General features: G+C 36.3%; 1 protein-coding gene across 5 annotated transcripts in view; it reads right to left on the reverse strand.

The window, feature by feature from the left end:
* Window positions 1-1,789: 1,789 nt before the first annotated feature.
* The window catches only part of CWC22 (CWC22 spliceosome associated protein), a 36,086-nt gene continuing 12,510 nt past the window's right edge, over window positions 1,790-25,365 (reverse strand). For all 5 annotated transcript variants that reach the window (XM_075430603.1, XM_075430605.1, XM_075430606.1 and 2 more), the window contains 8 exons: window positions 24,339-24,420; window positions 23,014-23,074; window positions 10,211-10,288; window positions 8,938-9,090; window positions 7,882-8,009; window positions 6,830-6,931; window positions 6,536-6,732; window positions 1,790-3,287 (listed from right to left, as the gene is read on the reverse strand). In XM_075430603.1, coding sequence (XP_075286718.1) covers window positions 2,701-3,287; window positions 6,536-6,732; window positions 6,830-6,931; window positions 7,882-8,009; window positions 8,938-9,090; window positions 10,211-10,288; window positions 23,014-23,074; window positions 24,339-24,420 — 1,388 coding nt within the window. In that variant the 3' untranslated portion in view covers window positions 1,790-2,700. The remainder of the gene's footprint in view (window positions 3,288-6,535; window positions 6,733-6,829; window positions 6,932-7,881; window positions 8,010-8,937; window positions 9,091-10,210; window positions 10,289-23,013; window positions 23,075-24,338; window positions 24,421-25,365) is intronic.

Below are 25,365 nucleotides of genomic sequence, written 5' to 3' on the forward strand. Positions count from 1 at the left end.
ACCCCCCAAACTCTTATGTCACTATGCGACTCCTGGAATATCCTCATTTTGAACACTACATAGTATTCTGATTTCTTTTCCTTTAGAGAGTTAAACAAATAAATGAAGAGCAGGAGGAACGATCAGGGCTACGGAGCAGCCCCATACAGGGAGGGATTACAGGAAAAGAAGTGGGAAAGAACATACAGGTTTAAGTCTATAAAAATCACACACAAGGCGGCAGAAAACACACCAGAAAGTAGCAAATGAACGTGATCAGGCAGAAGCTATACAACATACTTTTACACATACTGTACAGTAAAATACTGGAAATCCCGGCCCAGGATGCTGCAGAATTCCCCCCAAAATGAGTTAAAGGATTAGGCCACTTAATGGATGAGGCCTTTTTCTGTGATGCACATGGTGCCTCTGGCTCAGGAAGCCCTTAAGCACCAGTCTGCTAAGGGCTGGGAATGCAGCCAGCATGGGCTCTGGGCTGGAGACCACAGGGATGCACCCAGTGCACCAACGGCAGGCAGCACTGGCTCCGGGCTGGAGACCCTGGGAACACGCTCGGTGTCGCCGACTGTGGGCAGCACGGGCTCTAGGATGAAGACGCTGCTGGTGTGCCACAGCGCAGCCACTCATCCGAGCACACGTCCAGCCATACACACACATCGTAACCACTGCTCGTTGTCTTGCTGCTCTTAGCCAACATAAGCCTGCTCATAGCAGTAATGGTAAAAAGAACAGCTATTTTTAATGGGTCATTCTATTAAGTATCTATTAATATTTCTGGAAATAAAAAAACCAAGCACAACACCAAGAAACTGTCAATGCAGCTAAGGCCCCAGCTCAAGTCCTGGTCTCACCCTCTCCCTTTTTTCCACCATCAAAGAGGACAGAATTTTAGCAGCTAGTATGAAATAACAAATTGGAGATGTTGGCATTTCCTGATCAGCATGTCTGAGATAAAATACTTTAGCTTTCAATAAATGTTTTATGTTCACATTAATTGTTTTAATGTATTTCCATTTATTAAAGATGTAATTAACAAGCTTTTTAACTTGGAACAGAATATATCCAAGTCATGGGTTAATGAAATTTATGCTGTTAAACCTACAACATAGTAAGGGAAGTGTTACTCTAGATAAATTAAGTTTGTACAATTAAACCATTATGAAATAGAGATAGTTTTCAGTGATGTTCAGAGAGCTACTGAAGAAGCACAACAATTATCAACACAATTCCTTTTAGAAAGCATTTGTTCAAATTAACTTTTCCTGGAATTAACACACACTGCCAAAATGCACCAATCGTTCTGAAAATGAGAAGTGCGTTGGACAAAAACCCACCACAGTTTAAACAACATACTCCTCATGATGCCCTAAAGCATTTTTAGCTGTGTGGTATAACAAGATAGAAGCCTTACTTTTTCCTCTGCAGTATGAAAGCTTGCAGGAAAATTCTGTTAAACACAGAAAAAAATTTTAAAATGTGGTATTTTTCTTAGAAAAATGTTATGACAAATTTAGGCAAAGTGATCTATTTCCTTAGGAATTGTTCCATTTTCTGTTATAAAACAGCTTAAATATTCTTTCTATGCTTTATACAAGATGAAATATGACTTACACAAGAAATGTGTAAGTTCTCATATGCCCAGTATTCATTTCACAAAGTAAAAAAAAAAAAGAAAAAAGAGAAGTCTTAACCAGATGATTTTGATTCATTACTCATCCGGTGAACATTGAGCTAGTTGCTTCAAATGACTCCAGGTAGAACAATATTTAATATAAACTGCTGCAGCAGCTGATTTTTTTTTTTTTTATTGGAAGCAAAGTTTACAAAAATTGAGAACTTCAAGCCATGTAGGTCATAACGTCTAACAAGATTTGAAAAACCTCTTATTTCTGTTTCTTATTTTTTTATATACTGGGAAAGATGTTCCTTAAACACTTCCTTTGCAGGGCTAGAGTTGAAGTCTATGACTTTAAAATAAAACTCCGTTAGAAAAAACAACTTTATTTCCCCTGTCTCTAAGATCACAAGTGTAACCAGCTCAGGATGTTACAATATTAAAAAACACTGTGAAAAGTAACAGAACAAGTTGACACACTTTCAAATGTGCCATTTAGAACAGCAATATCGCTTTTCCAATTTTTAACTCTTGAAGAAAAAAAATCAATTGAAGTATTTCCTGAAAATTTTGGTCAAACTTGCTTTCATATTTGCAAAGTTGAAAGAATAAACAGCTATAGAATGCTTGAAGTGCTCGTGCTGATGTTCGAAAATTTTTATAAAGCCTTTTCATGTAACATTCACATTGTAATCTGAATTTCTGACATCCGTCACACACTGGCCTCAGTATATGACTTTCAATTAACAAGTTAAAAGCCAATGTTTTACAGACTACAGTTACAATACTTGATATAGTTACAATACTTCAAACTAAGTGACAAAAATACCAATTTCGCTGATATTTTAACAGTTTATTCACAAAATAAACAGCTTCATATTTCCAAAGGAAGAATTTAACAGAAAGACTCAATGCAATCATTATCAAAAAAGCGGTACTGAAAATTTGAAAAAGTCTGATAAAATTTACAGATGCAAACTACCACTTTGTACAAAATTTTTTTTTTTTTAATATTCAGTAATAGATTTTAAAATACAGTTTTTACAGCCCAGAAATGCACATTTATTTCAAACTCTAGTCAGGGATTATTTTCGTCTGTGTGGGGAATTCTCCCTTCGTCTGTCCTCATTCTTTCTGGTTTCTCTGTGCTGGTCAGAATATCGGCTGTACTTCTCTCGGTGTTTCTCTGAACCATTTCTGTATCGGTCTTCTTGTTCCTCCTCTCTCGGACTTGAATTATTCTGGGCTCTCTCACCAGATTTTGATCTTTCTCTTTTTCTGCTGCGATGTCCATTATCTTTGCTCCAGTGTCTGTAATTTTCATCATCAGACAAAGAAGCTCTTCTCTCTGCTTTCTTTGGTTTTGAATTACTGTGTTTGTTTTCTAGATCCTTACTTCTTTCATGGCTCCTATCCTTTCCACTATGGTAACAGTCTCTGCCATTGGACTCATCTCTGTGATGGTATTTTGATATGTCATCTCTCCTGTGTGATTCTCTCAGATTTCGGTGATTTCTTTCCGATTTGCTCTCAGTATCACTTCTTTCCTCTTGCCACCTCCTTCCCATTTTCTTTTCAAGTGATTTCCTTTTCTTTTCTTGTTTTTTCCTGGAAACTTTATCAGCTTCTCTATTTTTCTTTTGCATTCTCTTTCTTTTGGCTTTAGGAACATCTGAAATAACAAATTATGGGAATAAGGTTGCGTTTTAATTTATTATGTTTAACTTGTTAAACTACATAGAAAGTTCTAGAGAGTTATTTTCTGTGGGTATGTATATGGACAAAGGCTTCAAAATAATGAGCTTTGATTTTATTGCCCCCCCCCACCCCCAAGTAAGCGTCTCATGCAGTGGGGGAAAATTTACCCACTCTTTAACTGAACAGGTACTGATTATTTTTAAATGTCTGTATGCATTACAGGCTTTTTCTTTTACATAAAAAGAGAAATTCTCCATGAAAGTGTGAGCTGACTATCAAGCCCAAGACTACTCTCTGTTTTTCCTCTATACTTCCATAACGCCACTGTTAACACAAGAACCTCACGTTAACAAAAAGCAAGGTTACAACACATCACCCCAAAACCTTAAGAGTTTACCTGTACAGGTATCGAGAACTTGATGCAGCTCAAACCAAAAAGAAACTTCTTCCTCAACTTACAAAAATACTCAAACCAACCTGCACTTGAATGCAAAACATTACTAAGCAGTCATATCAGTGTTGAAACAGAGTAACTCACTAAAGAGGATCTGATACAAGATCTGCAAACCTGTTGATCCAAGAAATTTTTGGTTATGTAAGACTGCTTTCATATTTGAAAGAATTTGAAGTTCTATGTACTAACAAAACTCCAACAACCTTGCTTCCCCCCTCCCCAGTGAATTGCTTAAGAAGGAACAACTCAGATTTGTACAGGTGTGGCTGCCACTCACAAGCATCCATCAGCAGGGCTTTTATCCCTTAGGTATCTGCAAGTGATGCCTGATTTTTGAGAACCTCTACCCATCATTATCCTCTTGTTGATGATACAAAAGGACCAGGCATATGCTGTAAAGTCATACATCAAAGCACTCTCAAATAATTTTTTTTAGAAAGATCACCTTTCCCAGACCATCCAGTCTCTTAAAGCCATTTTCTTTTCCAATTACTTCCTGGAAAAGCTTAAGTCAACTGAGACTAAAAACAGCAGATGGGGAAAATTCTCCACTGTCCTCTGAGGAAACAGAGGCATGCTGAAATGGCTTGAGATAGTGGTACCACAGCAACGTAACAATGTCCCTCTGGCTCATTTTCAGGAGACACAGTGGCAGCTTTGTCAGCAATTTTAAGATTAAGACTAACTTCTGTACTTCTGCACAGTACTGCTCTTCTCAGTGGAAAAGGCCTTACTCTTCCTGTTTGCTCTTTCTAAGGAACCTCTAGATTTCACTCGACAGTATTTATCAGTAACAGTCATTTAGAATAACCATTAATTCACCTCATTGTACGAACTATAGTATCATGTCAGCTAAAATGTTTCTAATCACGTTTTGAAATTACAACAGTCATAAACTGATTCAATAGCACATCAAATACAAGTTCCACATCAGCTGGCTAGTCTCATGTCTGAACTAAGGCCTCCTGGCTTTCTGATAAAATGCAACGATGGATCAATTCAGATAGACTTAATATTTTAAGTTTTTTAAATAGTGTTTTCCCTATTATTTAACATCCATCAGAATGCAGAAAAAGACCCAAGAAAGTAAACACCAAGGAACAAGCTGCTTTGGTAACACACTAATTTTGTCCTCTACTGGGCCTGTTTGGTTGGAATGACCTCTCCAGAGCAGTGCTGAGTTGAGCTAGCTGCTGAAGTTCCACACACTAACTGTCAGTAAGGCAGTAATCTTAATTCAGCTATATGTTCAATTTCTCCACTTCTAATCAACAGTTTGTTCATTTTCTCTTGTACACTGCAGTGTTAAAACACTGAAATACTGTAGCACATTCCTCTGAAAAATGCCTTTCAACTCTAACAAGTTATTTTAAGATTTAAAAAGCTGCAAAACACAGGAAGACTTGGAGTTATAATCAGTAATGGGCCTCAATCAAGCTTACCATTAAAGAATATAGTTATCGCAAATACGTGTTCTGACCACTGTATTTAAGTACACAAGAACCAGTGAAAAAAAAGTAATGAAAGCAGGCTGCAAGTTTTAATGAATGTGTACCTGAATGGAGAAAGGATAAGTAGTAAAGGGGAAGGTCCTAAACTTATAAAAATAAAGTGCTCGTACTAACAGCCTGCAGACTCAGTTGGTTTGTCACCAAGGACTGACCTCTCTGGTTCCTATCACACAGCTCAGCAGAGCTGCAGCTGCCTATGCAGGAGCCATCTGGCTCTTTGCTGAACTAATGCCTTCTCTGACCTTGTTTAACTGCGCCCTCCTCCAGTGCTTCGTCGTCATTAACGCGATGACACACAAATCAAAACTTTGTACAGTAAGACTGCAGTGGAGAACAAAAATGCATCTCCCAAGCATGAGCAGTTCACACTGCTTTTATTTGATTTATCAACATTTTCATTTCAAAGGCAGGTAATAAATCAAATTAACTTTGAATCAGCAAGCTTCTGTACTATAGAAAGTCATGCTGTGTTATCATCTGCTCACGTTCTGTACAATAGGGAGGACTGCACACATTAACTCATACTAGCATATACTTTCTACATTACAACGTTTATGACACTTCATGTGAAGTAGAAGGTTCTATATCAGCAGGATGGTGTAAGATTCTAAGCTCTAATTATAATACATAAAACTACAAAATACTAAGTTGTCAGCAAAAGCTAATTCTTCCTCGGAGATTTCTCTACAGACAAGAACCTTCACTATATCACCACACAAACTCTTCCTGAGGAAGAAGAATTAGAAATGGAGACTTGGAACGAGAGTAAGTTGCTAGAACTGAACAGTGTCATTTCTGACCCCTGAAAAGGCACATATTTACAGGGAAGGACACAAGCAGTATCAAGCTCACTCAGTCAAGCCAAGCAAGCAAGAGTTGTAGACATTAGTCTCTACAGTTCACCAGTAAGCATCCCAAAGAGATACTAATAGGGAACGACTAATCCCATCTTTCACTAAACTGAAGTGACAGTACTGTGCAACAGGTATCAACTGTGTAAAAAAGTAATCCTCAAAACAACGTCCCTCAGGTATTTAAGTCTGTAAAAACTGAACTTGGTTTCCCTAAACTCTAAAGTAAATTTCCACAAGCAGTATTTAATATTTTAAAACTGGTAAGTTCAAAAAAATTGATTAGCAGAGAAACTAACAGTGTCTATACCTAGTTTTTCCTCAAAACAAGCATACACAGAAATAGATATAAGTGTATAGAAGTAAATAAAAGAGAAGTAAATAGTTATAGCTAGTGTTTAAGTACCTGAGTCACTGCTGTTATCACTGCTACATGAGGATTCACTGCTGCTGGATGACTCTGAGCTACTACTGCTGCTGTCAGAATCGGAATCTGAGGAAGAGTCTGTCTCTGAAGACGAAGAAGAATCTGATGACTCAACATCTTGTTTCTGTGTCATTATCATCTTTGGTGCATTTTTAAGATGCTCCCGTAATTCATCTCTAATTAACAAAAAAAAAAAAAAAATTTTCCCTTTTTTTTGGCAGAAGAGAGTGGAGAGTAGCAAAGTAAGTATCAAATCAGAAAAGTGTTCCTCACGTTAGTCCTCCAAGGCCAATAGAAGTGAAGAAATTGATGGCAAAGCGAGTGTTTCTTGGGTTATCCCGAGGCAATAATCCCTCAAAGAAAGTCTGCAACGTTCTGATGGAAACAAACATCTACATTAAACAACACACCAGTTTAGCACTAATTCTCACTGACATTAATAAACTGATAAATTATGGATCTTCACAGGACAGCAAAAGTTTATTCTTCATGTATTTTTCAATATTTTCACTGTTTATATCTGATGTATTGGATCAAAATGCTATTTAAAAACCTTCTCTTATGAAAACATAAACCTCACACAGAATTACATATACGCTGTCAGATTATGACAACAGAAAGCTTGATTTTGTGAAACCCCAAAGAGACTTGTGAAATCGCAGTAACCTGTGATAGCAAAGGATAATACTGGTTGACCAAGAAGTTCAAACATCTAGGTAGCTATGCTGAAATCCCAAACAGAGCCCTAAGTATAGTTTCAAGTTTAAGTTTTCATGAGCTAAAGCATCTACTAAATTCTTCATCATACAAAGAAGAAATCCCCACTTATGAGAAACAGCTCAAGCAACTGAAAGGAACGTTGCCAGAACACAATGCATTAAGTCACATGCAGGCTTAAAAGAATGTGTTATTTACACCACACTTAATGATAAGCAACTAATCCTAGTTATTAATAGTTAGGCGCTTCTTTAAGTTTTGTCAGAAAAAGAAAGCACAGTAACATTTATTACATAGCTATATAGCTGACAATATATAAAAATACTTGCACTTGGAAAATTCTTATAAAAAAGCTGCATAGCTTTGGGATAAAAATGTAACATACATCTTGCAAATGGTCATGCACATACTTGAACCCGAATTGATGGTAATACACTCAGCTTAATGGGACTCTTCGCAATGACTACATCTATACATGAACTTATTCTTGAAGTACTGCAGCTACAGAACTGCAGTCTTAATTGAACCTGAAAACAGTTCTTAACTGTACTTTTTCAGATAAAGAAACTAATTAGATTTACAGTTTTGAAAATACAATTTCAACTTACTCATCTTTTAATCTTGCATTTAGATTAGGAAGTCCCATATATTCACTGAGTTCCTGAAAGAATATTTTGACAAAAATTCTACTGGAGGATGTGGTAGTTTCTTCACTCAGTATTATACATTCAAGGACCTGAAAATATTTAGAAAAAAATAATTCGAAAACACCCTTAAGTTTAAACATACACTCTTTTAGTTGCCTTAAAAACTTTTGTCCTCCTGAAATAACTAATAAAGACTGATTTCCTCCTCAACCCCACCAAGAACATAAACCCTGTAATTTCTAGCCAAGATTTTCCGCCTCAAAAATTCTTCTCTACCACTTGGGAGCAGTTTTTAATCATATTTATGCCAGTAATTCTTTAAGAATTTATTTTATCCACAAAAGCTCCACAAGAAAAAAAAAAAAAAAAAAATCAGGTGTGTGAACTTCTTGGAAGTTAAAGATTTGGGAATTAAGTTCTAAAGAGGTGAAATATTTGGACTGACTTGTGTGCGCCTGAAGAATGACAGTTAGACCAGGCTGTGAAACAAGAATAAAACAGTATGAAAAGAGATATTTATTTCTTCTTTTTAAATGTTGTATTATATCTCAGAATGCAAGATTGCTTTTATTTATTTGGCACTTAAATCACAAAATGGCAGTATTTTAAAATTTCTTATAATTCTACAAAGCTTTTAGTTTAATATATAATTTTAAAAGGTTTATTTTTTAGAGACAGTTCTGCTATTTACACTGCTGATTTAAAGTTCAAAATTCTAAAAGAGTACATTGTGATCAACCAATTCCAGCTGAGCTCCATAACATAACAGCTTAAATCAACCAGTCGGGAACAGGGGAGAGAAGATGATGACACACAGGGGGCAGAAAGAGAAGATGGAGCAACACAGATTTGTTCAACAGTGCCTGAAAACATACTTAAAATAATCCAGTTTGCTACAAATACAAGTAGTTCCACACTATAGAATAAATACTAAAACTAATGTATTATATATCATTTCTGAATACGGGCGATTAATTACTGGAAAAGAAATCTAGGACAATAGCCTTTTTTACTTACACTCCAGGGAATTGAATCGGTGTACAGTAGATGAGCAAACATCTTGGCAACATTCCTCAGCTTGTTCGTTTCCAAACGATGAATGGTATCATATTGTTCTTTGAAAATGGCTTCAAAGGATTCCATATATTCTTTTTTTAACATGCAGAAACGCTGAGACAACATTGTACAATTTAAACAACCAGATTAAACAAAATGTTAAACATGCAAGTAACCTACATGTAAGTGTCCTAATGGTGCAAATATTTACTGCAAGATTTTCCTTTTAAAGAGCCCTTGGAGTAGAAAACACCTTCAAATGGATACATTTATTGCTTTTAGCAGTTTGTCAGAACAGGAAACTCATCTGCATTGCAAAGTAGTAATTATCAATTTGGAACTACAGCAAATTATCCAGCAATTTCTTTTACTTCCTTACATCAAGTATTTTCACCTGATGTAACCCCATCAAATGTAACTGTTTTTCATGACTTCACTGAATGACCATTTAAAATTAGAGAAGCAGCAGGGAACACACATGGAAATGAACATTTATATTCTACTGAACATGTAGATTCATATGGTTGGTGCTTCATCACTGACTGTCAGCAGAAGTCTTTCCTAAAATACTGGATGAAAAAAACCCCCACAATTGGAAAAAAACACTCCCCTTCAACACAACTTGCTCCCTTGAGAAGACAAGTATTTTATCTTAACTAGTCAGATCTGTCAACATCACAAGAGGTAAAACTTAGTAACTAAGAAATAACTACAACTCAATTAGCAATTAGTTACACAAACCCAAAGAGCTAGCTGTTTACTGAAAAAACCAACCAACCAACCACCTACAACCCCATGACAGGTAAGTATTCAGTCTTGTGCTCTAAATAAAACCTACTAAGCAGCTCTGAACAAAGTGGTAAATGACAAGAGCTTCCAAAATTAATCTTCAGCACTGTAAAGAGGTTATTTTCTGGTAACTCATAATACTTTAACCTCTTTTCAGTACCATTGGTTTGCCACTAATTTATTGTTCTTCCGTAACGAGAAAAGAAGGCAGCATAAAAAGCAACAATATAAAGAGAAGAGAGTTCTCTCATTCTGCATTCACTATGCTTACTGCAATAAAAATGTTAATCAACTAATACAACCAGTCAACGAATATAACCATTTTTAGAACAGTAACAAGACTATTAGCTTTATTTATCCATTAAAACTTCTTTGACACACAAAAAATAGCGCAAACCAATGAAATTATCTACCATAAAGTATAAAATCTGAAAATGGAACTTACCCCTGCCAATAATCCAAAGAATTTCTCGTATGTTCTTTGCTGAGCACAGCAGTCCAGGATCATATTGCAGAGTTCTTTCTGGTTTAAGAAGAAAAAAACCCCAACATCTCCAGGTAAATTCACTGTAGCAGCCAAAAACCATCATTACTAAGTACCAAAATACTGAAGAAAGCCTTCGATGGATGCAAGCTTTGAAACAAGAGCATTTACACGAAAATACATTGGCAACATTAGTTGTTTTCTGACTTTGTCATGTTTTAGAAATAATCTGGGGCATGAACTTTTGCCATTCAAATATCCTCTTCTGCTTAAGTAAAACTCATGAGTTTACATGCTGTACATCTAACCAAAAATAAGGTCAAAACTAATTTACAAACTGACCTTACTACAGTGAAAAAAAGAGGTTTAAGATAAAAAGGGAAGGTTTTGAGGGCTTTTTTTGTGGTTTTTGTTTTGTTCATTTGTTACTTGTTTTTTCTTGTTTTCAGGATTTTTTTTAAATAGCACCTGTCCCTGCATTTATAGAAAATCAAGATTCTTTGCAACTTCCAAATGTCAAAACGGCTTACAGACAAGCCACTTGGGAACTGAAATACGACGTGTGTGCTTAGCAGTATATTTCCAAAATCAGAAATATCTGTAGATTTTGGTATGTACTAATATTTTTAATTATTCAGCCTTAATTTTTACCACAAGTAAGCAGAAGGCAGCGTTTCACTGCAACTGCTTCACCAGAGAGGTGTGAGAGTGATGTCCAGAGAGACTAAACGCTGCCTTGGGAGGCCAATATGCCCAGACTTCCTCTACAACCAAGAGTAAGAGGAACTTTCTAAAGAAGCTGTTAAGGCTCATGTTCTGCATCACCCTCTAGAAGAACATCTCTGCTTCTCAGCTAGGCAGGAGCAGGAAGCCTAGCTAGAAGCCTCCCAAAACTTTTGTACACCCCCCCATCAGAAGCAGCCTGCCTTCCATTTTTCCCCATCTCTATGGGGGAACACAGATGTAAGCGCCAGCTGTGGCAGTCCCACAGAAGATGCTCTCCGTCCATCAATACCAACTACCTAGAACAGTTAGTCCCAGTCTTTTTGGAATACAGGCTGTCTGGCTCCCTTTCTCCTTGCTCCCCAATACCATCACCCCAAGGCTGTTATCGAATCACCCTCTGGCAGCTACCACCTCCTGTTCTTTCACACACACCAAACCACAGCAGAAGGAAATGTACACGGTGGATTCCCCTGTGTACGTTGCCTCTAGGACCAGGGCCCTTCACCAGCCGAGAGCAGGGCTCTAGGCAAGTAAGAGTACATGAGTTTAAAAACAAACTTATTCCTCTGACCTACTATGCAAGTTACAGATTGTAATACAGCTATGAACTGGTTTAGGGCACATTTTGAAACATTCATTAAGACAAGTGAAGCAAACATTTTTATATAAATTAAGAGCCATGAAATACACGGCACTTAGACTGCAGTTTTTCCCTATTAACTATTTATTATTATTATTTTCTCATAAAACCAACTCCATAGCACAAACCAATTTATGACATTCCCAAACAGGTTTTCAGTTGTCAGTCATTTATCTTTCACAATTAGTTTAACTTCTCTTTAATAATAACACACCCATAAAAAAATATTGGATCATTTCAAGCATTTTGTCCTCTTTATATCTTATACCACTTTACTGTAACATATACCAGATTTCATATTGTCCCCCTTCTGCCATTCTTCCAAGCATGCATTCCAAAAAGAAACATTTTGCCCATCACAAAAATTCAAAACAAATAAAAAAGCAGCCAGGCTGAACAAGAAAAAAATACTTCCTCCAAATAACGAGGTAGCAATGTATCAAACTTACAGACATGTTTAAAGGCATTCCTTTCAACGCTGTCAAACTGTGTTAATGTGATGTATTAAAATGCATATTAACTTTTTATATTATCCTGTTTTACAGTAATGCTGCAGTTAATCAGTTTTTAAACAATAAAAAGGGTAAAGTACTGATGCCACTGCTAATAATGTCAGCAAGACTTGAAAAACAAATCACTTCTCTTCCTCATCTTAAATGCAATTACAACATTGGTATCCCCTGTGGTTTACAGCAATTAAATATTTTAACATTTTAATTAAATATTACAATGCTTTCTAGGAGGGTATCTTGAATAACCACATGCATGAAAATAGATTTGCCCACAAAGACATTCTTGCTAGCATTATAACTCGAGGATAGGTCTAGAGTAACTGTCTTCCAGATTAAAAATTAACAAACTTTAAAAGGATTTAATTATTTTTTGGGAGATGTGACAAGTTCACATGGCAATTCTAGCTTCATTTATAGTTTTAAAGGTTAGTTAACTCATTTCTGTACTCCCAGTGATAACACTTCTGGTGATGTTTACAGCAGGAGAAGCCTGCATTTTTTAGTCCATCACTTGCTTTAAAGAACGCAATGAATGTTTCCCAGTTTTACAGGCAATTTATATACAGTGCTGTTCAACAGTTTTCATACAATGCTCAGTAAGTGACTATTCAGCTTAGTTAAGAAAGTATGTATAGCTATCCAATCATGAAGTAAAATGCTTTCAAAATATCTGACATTGCATACAGATGGCGAATGATCTTTTGCAAAGATCTTTAATTTTTCATGGAAAAGAATGGCACTTCCCAAAACTGCTAAGACAGAAGATATGGAGAAAGCTCCCTCTAAATACACTCCATTTCTTACAGTTCTCCCCAAACATCTCCTACTAGCTCTAGCCAAACAGGATAATGGTTTAGACGGACTGGCTGAACCTAACATGCCAAGCATCATCCTATGTTCGAAGATGCTAAAGGGTAAACTAGGAAAAGACAGAAAAATTGGACTTGCTTCCCCCCCCCCCCCCCCCCCACTTTACCTTTTTGAAAAATAAGCACACTCTGCCCACTCTATGTTCTCAGCTTCACACAAAGGCTATGTTCACTGCAGACGGAAGAGCTAAAGCAACTCATTTTCTCACTCCCTCTGATCATGGGTTCCTTTTCTCCTTTTTACAGTTACTATGTGGTTGGTTGTTGTTCCCCCCCTCCATTTCCTTCCCTTATTTTTTGCTATTTCTTTTCTTTAAGATTTGCATTCAGCTACGACTGCAGCTTCAGAGCTGCCCCACAGGCTGCCTCCCAGAGGTCTCCCTCTCCCCTCCCCAGCTGGAAGCAAGGCCATTTCTACCCTCCTCCCTTGCCAGCCATGCAGCTCTGGTCCATCCACTGCATACACCAGCCGAAGCCACCATGAGACAGCCCCACCCTGTAAGCTAATGTAGATTCTTACAATGCAAAACTATCAATCCCAGCACTTGGTTTCTACAATCACACAAGGAACTAAAGGAACTGATTTGCTAGAAACAAACCTAGTAAAGGACATAGGCTGGTTTAAATCAATGCGAAATTGTAATTATGTGAAATTAGTGCCTTGCATTTTATACATTTGCACTGCTTTTACAGATGCTACATTGTTCCTTTTTCCTCTCAGTTTAAGTGCATTTTACCTCCACTTACTACCTTAAAGCTCTCTCTACTGCTGCGTATTTTAATGTGTGTAACCATCACACGTCCCTATTTTTTCCAGCATCTCCCTCCTCTTTCTCTTCTTCATTTGTCGAATTACCACTTAGAGCCAAGGCTGGCAAAGCCATGGAAGGTGTTTCAGTAGCAGGTGGCCTCTTGGCAAGCCAGGTGCAGCACTTTTGACAGCTGCTATACTGTCTTCAGGCCTGTCCTACGTTTGGTCAGCTAACAGTCTTTCTCAACTTTTATTGTCCCTTTATTTACCATCTTTTACCTCAGCTTGTTTTATATTCAGACCAACGTATGCTTAAAGCTGAACATGGTTATCAAGAATCTTGCACAAGTCAGACATGTTACACAGGAATCACTAACTGGATATCAGGATAGCTACAATTTTTAATCATGCTGCTACAAGTCTGCAACACACACACACAAAAGAGTCTGGTGAAATAATGCATTAAGTCCCCACAGTTCTGCTTTCTTTCCACCTGAGGGCTACACATGCAAAACTTAATTTTAAGTGATACCACTGAGGTAATCTGAGCAGTTCCCCCTCCTTAGGTTAAATGCATACATACATGTTTGGAAGATCACTAGAACTCTGACTAGACTTCGAACGCCTGTGATCAGTAACTCACAAATATAGCATAATTATGCATGTCTTGTATACCTTCATTTTGTAGACATCAACATATACGACACACAGAGAAAGGGCAGTGAGCCTCCCAGTTATATAATGAAACCAGCTATTTTTATCCCGTTAGTATCTTTAATGTCATAAAGACATGTTATTTTAGAAAACTTTTATGCTTATTGCAAATATTTTAACATAAACATCACCTGCCACACTTATAAAGCGCATGCAGCCTATTTTCAAATAAACACAGTTAAGCTTTAAGCACTCAAGATAGTTGAAAATTTGTTTTAGATTTTTTTTTTTTAATTTATTTTCTGGTAGAAAAGATCAGCAGAGCTGAAAAATTTAACCTCATTAGAAGTTATGAGCATATGCGTAAAATGATTTTATCTAATAGATACCATGTACTTGAAGTACTTTTTAAAGCTTGAGTTGTGTTTCTGGAACTTCAGCCTATATAGGTATGGTTTAAAAGACCTCTTTTAATCCATTACTAATTATTTCAAGTGACATTTCAAACAATCTGTATGTTTAGATGATTTCTCCTGCCAAAGCTCAGCCCCCTTGTGTGATCCACAAGCCTATTAAGGGTAACCCTTATTCCATCCTTCAGGTCATTAAAGAAATACCAGCTCAATCAAAGCAACTAGTTCATTCACACCTACAGAACTACTTAAAAACTGTCTTCAATTTTAGATATGTAATCTACAATATTAACTGGAGAGAATTAAAGGGGGTAAACTTGTTCCACTCATGGGTCTTTACAAATTTTAACTCACTATCCAGATTCTGCACCTATACGTGCATTTCCTGATGTTCTGTATCTTCAGATATCACACTGATGTCAACAGCACTGTATGTTACACAAACTAAAGCCACTGAAGAAGCAAGACCTTGTCTATCAAAATTTTATGTCCTACAAGGGCGGGATTTTTTTGATGTTGTAGTCTACTGAGGCCCCTACATGTGTGAAAGCCATGTCAAAAATACTATGTAATTTGTAAAAACTTTGGTCTGTGTAAAATAGCCAGACAGTAACAGAATATAAAAAAAGTATATAAACCAACACTTTGACTTGAAAAAAGTAAAAGTCAAATTTCTAGTGAGAGTGTGGATCCACCCCAAACTCAAGGCTACTGATAACACTAATAATTCCTTTCTTTCCTCACCACCTTTGAAGACTCCTGAGGAACAGACCTCGGATTGCTTTTCAACTTGTGATCTACACATCTCTGGCATCAAATATACTATTTCCATTTTAACAGATATAATTCACAAGCCACATAAGCTAACCTATGTATCTTATATACTGAACAAACACCCTCTAAACTGATGGACTGTCAAAAGTATTCCCAGGATCATACAGGTCATAAAGAGATAGCCAAACAGTTGAAGAAACTATGCCCTGTAGGTAGGGATTAGTCACTGCCCCTTGGACTAAGAAATAACTGTAAGTGCACACAGTCCTTTCCAACACAAAGGCAAAATCAGGCTGATCTGAAGTTTTGAATTCTACTACAAAAATTCAGCTATCAGTGTTTTTAAATTAAGATTTTGATAAGTTATATAATCATTATGTATTATATTTCATATAACATATAAACCAAATTCTTATTTTACTGTAATTTATCATACTAAAATATCTGGAAACCAAGATAACCAATGTCTTAAGCCAGGCTAATGGTCAGATGAGGAGTCTGAGAAGATCATTCTGATTTTGGTGGATCTTGCAGATTTAAGGAAGTGTATTTGAAAAGAAGTACAGTTAAATTAAGTGAAAAATCTGAACTAAATGGTGCAATAATCCAGGCTAAAATAGTATATGGTTCAGAAAACTAGATGTATCCATGTCATTAGACTCATATTTCTAGACATTAACAACAACAAAAGAAGCAGGGAAAGAAAGGCAGTTTACGTGTTAACAGAACTCCAATTAAACATACTTTCAACTTCAATGTCAGTTACTGCTATGTGATTTTTTTTTTAATTGATAAATTATGAAAGTTCAGATGGTTTCAGCAGCTCAGGCTCACAAGAAGTCCTGCTTCAGAAGACAGGTAGCCTACCTGAGAATGATCGTCTTTCACAGATAGTGGCAAGTCTAAACTAACCATGGTGCAGTTGCCAAACCTACCAGTTGCAATGCCCATCAATAACAAAGGAAACCAATGAATGCAAGAAATCATAAAGTTGATGAGAACACAATTATCAGCTTTAGACCATCCCACTCTATACCCGTTTCCTGGCTACATTCCCACTGAATGTCAAGTCAAAAATAAGTACTTCTGTTATCTTCAGAACTCAATGCATAAATAGCACAAGAGAGACAGACACCCCCACCCCTCCAACTAGGACTGTTTTGAGCAAGTGTGACACCATCCTACAAAAACGAAAATGTGTCAAATGCATGCATGATTCTCTAAAGAAGGTTGTGCCTACAATAACTTCTCTCCTTTCAAGTAAAAAATAAAAAATATCCTGTGACCCATAACTTTTGTCTGGGATAACTGCACTGAGGGGCAGATAATCTTACAGAATAGGCTCTAATTTAATTTACCAAAGTTCCAAGCATTGCTATATACAAGTTTAGTTCTCATCACAACCAAAAAAAAGGAACAAAAGCCTAAAAACCAGTATGTTTTAGGAACATTTTCAGAGAGCAAGAACAATGTTTGGTTGGTCATCCCCAGCCCCCTCGAGGGAGACTGGGCAACAAGGTAAGACATTTCCTTTCTGCTCTCAGCTTGAACGATGCTAAGAGCCATTTCAAATTAAATATTCTTCAGACAGTAGCATCTTTAAAAGGAAAAAAAAAAAAAAAAAAAAATCTATATTCCTCATATGTTTTCCTAAAGAAGTATCAATTCTCTAGCTAAGTAGTTGTCACTCCTGTCTAGATTTGTATTACTGTGAGGATCCTCAACTCTTCTTCTTTCAACTAAAAACATCAGAAACCAAAATGTACTCCCTTCAAGAACAGAAGCAACAAAAATCTGATAATGGAAAGCACTAAGTAAAAAGTGTCTTTGTGACATGTTAGGCAGGCTTGTTTGTTTGCTTTCCTCAGTTCAGAAGCGAGAACAACTGGTAATACCACACTCCTCTAACTACAGTTTTAATTTATTTAAATTTTCTTCTTTGGTAATGCATGGGATTAATGCAGCTTTAGCACACATAATAACAGCACTTTTTAAAAAAGAGAAATAGCGTCCTCTGCCAACACTGAACATCCGCCCAAAGCAGCAATCGTAAGGCTTCTTTAGAACAGCTCCTCACAGGCTGTAGTACAGACTACAACAAAGCTTTTCAACCTTTGATCTGCAGGCTTCAGCTGGGTCTAAATAACACCACGAAAAACAAGTCTCCTCTAATTAAGTTTACTACAAAAAGGAAGAATTTCAACTATTTTAACTTCTTTTTCTTAAAAAAAAAATTCAGAAACCAACACAAGAATTAAATTCTGAGTATCTGACATAAATACTACCACCTAATGCAGAAGAGCAGAACTAAGATACCAAAGGAGTCAAATCAACAATAAACAAACAACAAACCCCTTTGTTAAAGCTGAAGAAACCTCACGGAAGACTGTGAGGAAACAAGAGAGTCCCAAAGCAAAACAGCTACGGACAACTGTCTTCATATCTGAGATACAGTAACAACCTGCACAGATCTGAAATAAAGGAAGCAGAGGCACAGCAGGTTAGGAAGACTCCATTTGGAACCTACTCCTCAAGTGGGGATGGATGGCAGCACAAGAGACAGTAAAGAAGTACAATTTACAAGGTTTTCATACCTGGACAAGAATTCAGAAAAGAGGTCAGAAACAAATGGAGGGAGGGGGGGGAAATTATTTAAAAAAAAATCAGAAGCAGGAATACAATGATACCATTTAATCTGCTGAGGTCATAGGAAAGAGTAACAGGAACAACAGTAACTTGAACAGGCTTTTAGTAATAGATTCAGGAAAAATTCTCATTATAGAACTGAGAAAAGTTACAAGTTTATTTTTTTTTTTAAGAAACAGTGACAGAACAAGAGAAGACCTACAAAACACCATGCACACAGGGATCATGAAATCTGTAATATGGAAGACACAGTGTGAAAAAGGATCAGGATGAAAATTTGTCATAAAAAAAGTTTCAAAACGGCTTCTAGACATTTATATTAAACAGGCAATGTCAAGCCAGAGGATTAACTATGACACGTCAAAAAAAGGATACAGACAGAAGAAACCTGAAAGATTATGAAAAAAGACAAAGATAAAAAACAAGAAAGCACATTGCTTATATCTATCAAAGATTAATAAATTACAAAGGAAAATGACACATTTTAGAAATTTAATTTTTAATGACTAAATGTCACAGGTTAAACCAGGACACTAAAGAAGGGCCCTTTGATGCAGAAGACAACATTGAACATGCTGGAGTCATCTAAAAAAAGATTAAAAAGGGCAAGAAACAGATCAAGTGTAATCAGGACAGTTTAAAGACAAGTTCCAGGTACAAGGAGAAGGTATTGTATTTCCAGAATCCTGAAGCAAAAACAAATGAATGAGAGAGTCGAGGAAAAAAATAAACGTGGAATGCTGGAAACAAAAACTGAGCTGGTGAACCTGGAAAAGAAAATTGTGGAAAGGTCTTTTCTACAGAAAAGTAGTAGGCAAACTTTTCACCCCAAAAATGGGTGTGGGAAAAAATAAAGGAAGAAGAGATGGAAGTGAGTATTTTGAGGAAGGAGAATATATAGCCAAAGACTAAAAATTAACTGCATGTAAACCAAATGGGAAATGAAACATGGATGTTTCTGTTTAACAGCATTGTTCACTTCTGAAAAAGCAGCATTTCAGTTCATGACAACACAAAAAATGTGTTCATCTCAAGTCAGAACACAACAATTTTAGGCTTATAACTAAAAAAGATTGCCAACATTCCCCTCAGCACCCGGTCCTAAACTGCAATGCCAAAAAGCAGTATTATGTTGTTGTATTCCACAGATGACCCATTTGAGCCTTAATCCTCTTTCTGCAAGTCAGAGCTGTGCAACAGATCCATCCCTGGTATTAAGCACACAAACACTTGTCTGTGGCACAGCAGTTAACATGACACAATAATCTGATAATTCAACCACTGACAAAAACTGCTAAATATATTCCTGAACTCAGCCTTGCTAAATCACACCAAAAATCTCTGTACAGAGGCTTTCAGAACATTTAACCTGCAAGAAGGCTATTAAGACTAAGTCTCAGAACTGTCATTCATGTCTGTCTTTAGGTTTTGAATTTTCTTATCAGTTTTTAGGTTGCCTTTAAGTGACAATTCACTACTCAAAACCTGTGGAAGACAGTCTTAATGACAAAATTAAAGAAAGCTTATTTTAAGTAAAGCCTTCCAGAAGGAAAAACACAGTTACTGTAAAATTAGACTTACTTAGAACAACAATTTTGCAATGACAATTTTAAGTTTCACCTGGTTTTTAAGGAATAGAAGTTGCATTAAACAATACTTTTGTCAAATATTCTAGTATCTGCTTCTCATGGTAACTGCCATTCATAGTAGGAGTTGGCATAGAGAATGAGCTCTTACCTACAGGGTCTTCACGGTAACAAACGACCAACCATGACGTTATCACCTCTCCTACACTTGATCTAAATTGCAAGTTTCTTACAAGCATAAGTTTTCAAGATTCACCCAAGAATTCAGCAAACACTTCAGGAATTTCTCAAGACTGGTAAAAGCTTTGAATCATAAGGTGCAAAGAAATGACAGGTAAAGATGCATCATCCTGCAATACAGATTGCTGAAGTTATCAGTAAGACAGACCAAAACCAAAAAGTGCTTTATGGCTAAAAAAATAATCCTCTGGTTTGTTTTGATAATGAAGGTAGTGGGAATCAATTCACTAAAGGCTTCAATCAGAAGATATTAACTCAAAAGAATAAAAGCTGATTTTCCTTGTTTAGAAACCAGCAGTTAATTCAACCAGAAATTCCTGCTGTGTGCACTCAGTCTTTTATTTATCCACATGGACAGACTCGAGCCCCATAAATCCTTGAGTTATTTTATTGTCTGTATCTGGTTGTTCTCTCTGCTCTCACACTGATTAGGAAACCTTGTTTATTTTTTTTTTGGCCCCCATAAACAATCCTTAGGACTTGTAAGTCTATACAATGAGCAAGTCAAAACTCTCATATCTTTGATTGAGGTGAAAAATAATTATGATTATTAGGGGAAAAAAATCAGCACAAAGAAGATGCCTCCTGTGATAAGATGATGCAGTTTTACAGCAGTTTTGAACATTGCATTGTAATAATTTCTACAACTAGTACTGAATCGTAGATTGATACTAGAAAAATAACACTTCTGCATTTACTTTAAAGGCATCTCATTCATAGTCATTACAGCTGAATCATAACTACACCTCATATTCCTCCTTTTTTAAATAGGGTGGTGTACTAACCAAAATAAATTATCTAAGCACCACAAACTGCAATATTCAAATACATAAAATCTTATACATCTAAATGTAGTGGTTTTCAAAGAATGCTATAAGCTTTAATATCACAAACTGTGATGCTTGGTGAATTTTACGCATTTTCCAAAGCAAAAAGCGACAGGAAAGAATCTGTTGGAAAGATGTTCAGGGAATAAAGTAATACTGTCTAGAGACTTTAGATTAAACAGCTCGTGGGATATCATATTTTGTCTCCTCCAATCTTTTGTTCTCTAAAGAGACACGAAAGTCGGTGGAAACATTTCAGAGATTATAGTGCTGCTGGTCACAAAGGTACTGTACTCTAAATTAGTTAGCATTGTACTTAATTGATCCTCAACAGTTCCAGACACATTCAGTTTACCCCTGCCTTCTTCTGTCTCAAAACTCAACCTGGGAGTTGCTCTGAGAGCTTTCCTACAAAATTAGGAGTAACAATCTTTGTGTTTGCAGTACAGCAGGAAAAAGACAACCCACACATTTGCACATTTACTTTTGCATACAGCAACATTCATGTATTTTTATTTGGTGATGGATGGGGCAAATATAAAGTTTCTCAAAGCTGAGACAGAAATAAAGCCCTTCCAATGATTATGCAATATAAAAAGATTCCCATTCAGTGCATTAGCACCCCATAAAGTATATGAAAAGTAACACGTTAAATTCATCTGTCTTGTTTATTTTTATTTGCAGCAAGCAAAGGATTCACAAAAAGCAAAAGAAAATGCCCTGGCAGCAAATATTAAGTCAAATCTCAAAAATACAAAATAAAGTGGTGAAAGAAAATCTGCATTTTTTATATACCTAAGATTCTCACTAATGTGTTGTTTTTTGGGGTTGCTTTTTTTTTTTTTCTTCCCCCATTAAATTTATTTTTTCTGAGTAGATCTTGCCCACAGAATAGTTAATAGTTGACAGAGACCGCAATGGAACTAAATACCAACAGTTGAGTAGTTCTCTGAGCAGTAACCCAACAAGCAGTATTACACAACTTATATCTCCAGTGTACGATCTAGCACGTATAGTCTAAATTCTCTCTAGTCGTTCTGGCTGAACTGATTTCCTGGAAAACAGGAATTCTTTCTCTTTAGAGTTCTTCAGATTATGCTTCACTGAGAATCATAACCCTATGTATGCTTGATATTGCATTTCATGCACAGAATTAAAGAATTAGATAAGAAAATACACAATTACGTGAATTCTGAAGTTTACTTCCATGTAAACTGCTTAGTAACAGAACAGCACAAGAACTGAAATAAACAGGCAAACCAGTTTCTGATTACTAGATTAAACCAAGTTTTCAAAGAACATCTAATTACAGCCCAGATCTCCACTTACTTGTTACTATTATACTAGTAAGGTTACTTCTACACACATTGTTTCAAATAAGACAGAATAGTGATAGTTAAAGTCACATGAAAATTAACAGCTTGGGCACAACTCTCATGATGTCAACTGTAAGCTATCTGAAAAGCTGTTTATATAATTAGATGGGTATTTACATTCTATTAGGATCTAGTATTAGTACCAGCTGAAGGAGTTTCCTTTATTTGAAAACCTGCCAATTGTATTGGTCTTGGCACAGTGACTGAAGACAAAACAGATTTTGTCTGATGATCTCCAAGATTACAACAAAGCAATTATACTTACAACTGCTTTAATTCAATCCACTATTACTCAGAGGACTGCAAAAGCAATGAAACAACACATTCTTTTAGCACTATGCTAAATTCCAGTCCCCACTGATAAAGTCTACAGCTGCCTGCAAATATGATCTTCAACTCAGAGTTCTTTCAGAGCCAGAGCTCTGGGAACGACTGCCACACTGCCATAGGATAAACACTTCAAAATCCAACCAGTACACCTTTTCAAACAGGCTATGAGCAAACATTTGAACCGCTTGACAGAAAGCAGCAATTACATAAGACAAATATGTTATGAAATATGTGTCAGCCTATTTGCTCTAAAGGTTGTAAGACTCCTTTTCAAGGAACAACAGTTGTAAGGAAACACTCTGATTCATCTGCTGGCTATAGAAACTAGGTCCCAGGACAAGAGTAAGGATTCTAGATATTACCATAGTACTCTTCCTTAATAATATTAACAAACAACAACAAAAAAGAAGTAAGGCTTACAGTCTGACTTTCGGGAAAGTCCATCTTCAGCAATTTGTGAGCACATTCTTCAAAGTCTAAGCTGCAATAATAGAAAAAATACTTCTCATTATCTGTGCATCATATGCTACACTAAAAACATTTCAGAACTATATTGATTGTTGGTGCTGAAACTCCAATTGTTTTGAAACAAAGTATCTCATTAACATTCAGAAAGCTGTTTGTTTTGTTGGGGTTTTTTGTTGTTGTGGGTTTTTAATAAACAATAATAATAAAATGAGTCTGTATCTGAAAATTAATCCAAAGATATTACATTTGCAGACAACCTAAAAACAAGATGACTCAGGTTGTTATTACTATTACATCATCTTACAAAACTTAGCAAAACACAAACATGTGAGCTCATTTCGCATATCCTGAAAAACACTGAAATGCACACACTGTACATAAGCTCCAAAAGCAGTATATACCACTCCCCTCTTTGCACTCCCGTTCTTGCACACTGAAAGCCTTTACCTGCCAGTAAGTACTTCCCCCCACCCAAGCATAAAACAAAAAAGCTGAAGTACAGCAAGAGAGTATTGAACAGTAACTTTGAGAAATAAAAGAGCCCTTCATACATCTCAGTATGGTATTAATTCATGTCTAATGATAAATACCACAATACATTATCATCTCACTTCTCATGCAGGTTCAGACCTGCAGAATAATTTGCAAATAGGCCACGCCTACTTTTCACAATGGAATTGAGTGGCACGCAACAGATTAATCTCTCCTTTCACCCAGGTGACAGAGGAATTATACCACCATGTTTTGATTATTTGTGTCATGTACTGCAAGGGGATTTCATCCTCAAGATGAATACACATACAGCACACGTCAGGGTTGGTATCTGTGTACTTATTTTCTGAACAATGCAGATGGCAACAGGCCTAAAAAGTACCACACGACGGAACTCCTTACTCTCAGAAGTGGAGAAATCCTACAGCATCTCTACCTCAAGTGCATCACATACTTTATTCAGAAATTCTTAAGATGCTGTACAGTCTGAGTATCACGGAATTTTGTTCACCTCAAATTTTGATTACAGCAACCCTCACAGAAAACGCCCAGTGCACTACCCGAACATTCTGAAACAAACAGGATTTATCTTAGACTGAGAATTTGGATTCCCATTTCTTATAACAGTCTGCTTTATACAATTAGGTCAGGCTTCATAAAGAACGCTACCCTGCTTTTTTTTTTTTTTTCTCAATTGCACACTAAAAAAGAATTTTAAAAGAAAGAAAATTCCAGTTCACCCGCTTCAAAAGAACTACACTCACAGGTGTACAAATCATATTTACCTTGACTGAATAGCAAGATAAATTGTACGACGGAAAGAGACCAGGTTAATTTCTGTTTTGTCATGGACAGTAACTTTCTGCCCTGGGAAAAAAAAAATACGTTTTTTTAAGAGTGAAACATTAAGGCAGATACATGTAATCTCTTAGAACAGCTCTATTTACTATTTACTAAGTCTGTAGCACACTATATAATGCTTTGTCTAGAAATATTTAGGATTGTTTAGCAGGTTTATGTTATTTGGGGTTTTTGTTTGTCTGTCTTTGTTTTTCCACAGAAGAAAAAACAACCAGTATTTGCCTCATCTGTAACTAACAGGTAAATATCTAGAGATACAGTTTTAAGAGGATAACTCCAGTTTTAGAGGTTTTCATGTGACAACCACTGCAATCTCTGGGTTTAATATTTCTTGTCTACGTTATAAGCAAGGTATTTTTTGCATAATTTAAAGCACTTTCTGTAGCCTCCCTGATATTAACACACAAAAAAAATCTTTGTTTGTTACTTGTAGGACCTATGCTACAGCATTCTGTAAAGTTCTGTTTTGTCCTGGAGCAAGCACAGAAAAACCAATTCTGAATCACAATCATTCGGGGAACAGCTTCATTCATAAGCTATTCACTATTCCGTCATTCTTTTAAAGTTTGGTAACAGCATAAATGATGAAGTTATGTGAATTCTCATACTTCCGATCAGCCTGGAAGCTCTGCTTTTCTGTGAGATGCTCCAGCAAACTGGTGGGGAAATCCATTCCTGGTATTCTACAAGAACAGGATTTGGCTGGCTTTCAATTACTCACACCGTCTGCACAAACATTTCAGTTATGCTTATCCATCAATTTTTTTTCCTAGGAATCAAATACATTCTTTGAAACTGTGTAAACAGTGACTGCTTCCACCAAAGATCAAGAAAAGGGGCAGAACTGAACTAAGAAGTGTTTTCATATTCATTATTTTCAATGTCTTATGTTTGCAAGGCTTTTCTTGCATGAAACTGATATGGACAAGAACAATCAGGCAAAGTTGATTT

This window comes from Opisthocomus hoazin, chromosome 9 (assembly GCF_030867145.1).
Source record: "Opisthocomus hoazin isolate bOpiHoa1 chromosome 9, bOpiHoa1.hap1, whole genome shotgun sequence".
In the NCBI taxonomy this organism is placed as follows: Eukaryota; Metazoa; Chordata; class Aves; order Opisthocomiformes; family Opisthocomidae; genus Opisthocomus; species Opisthocomus hoazin.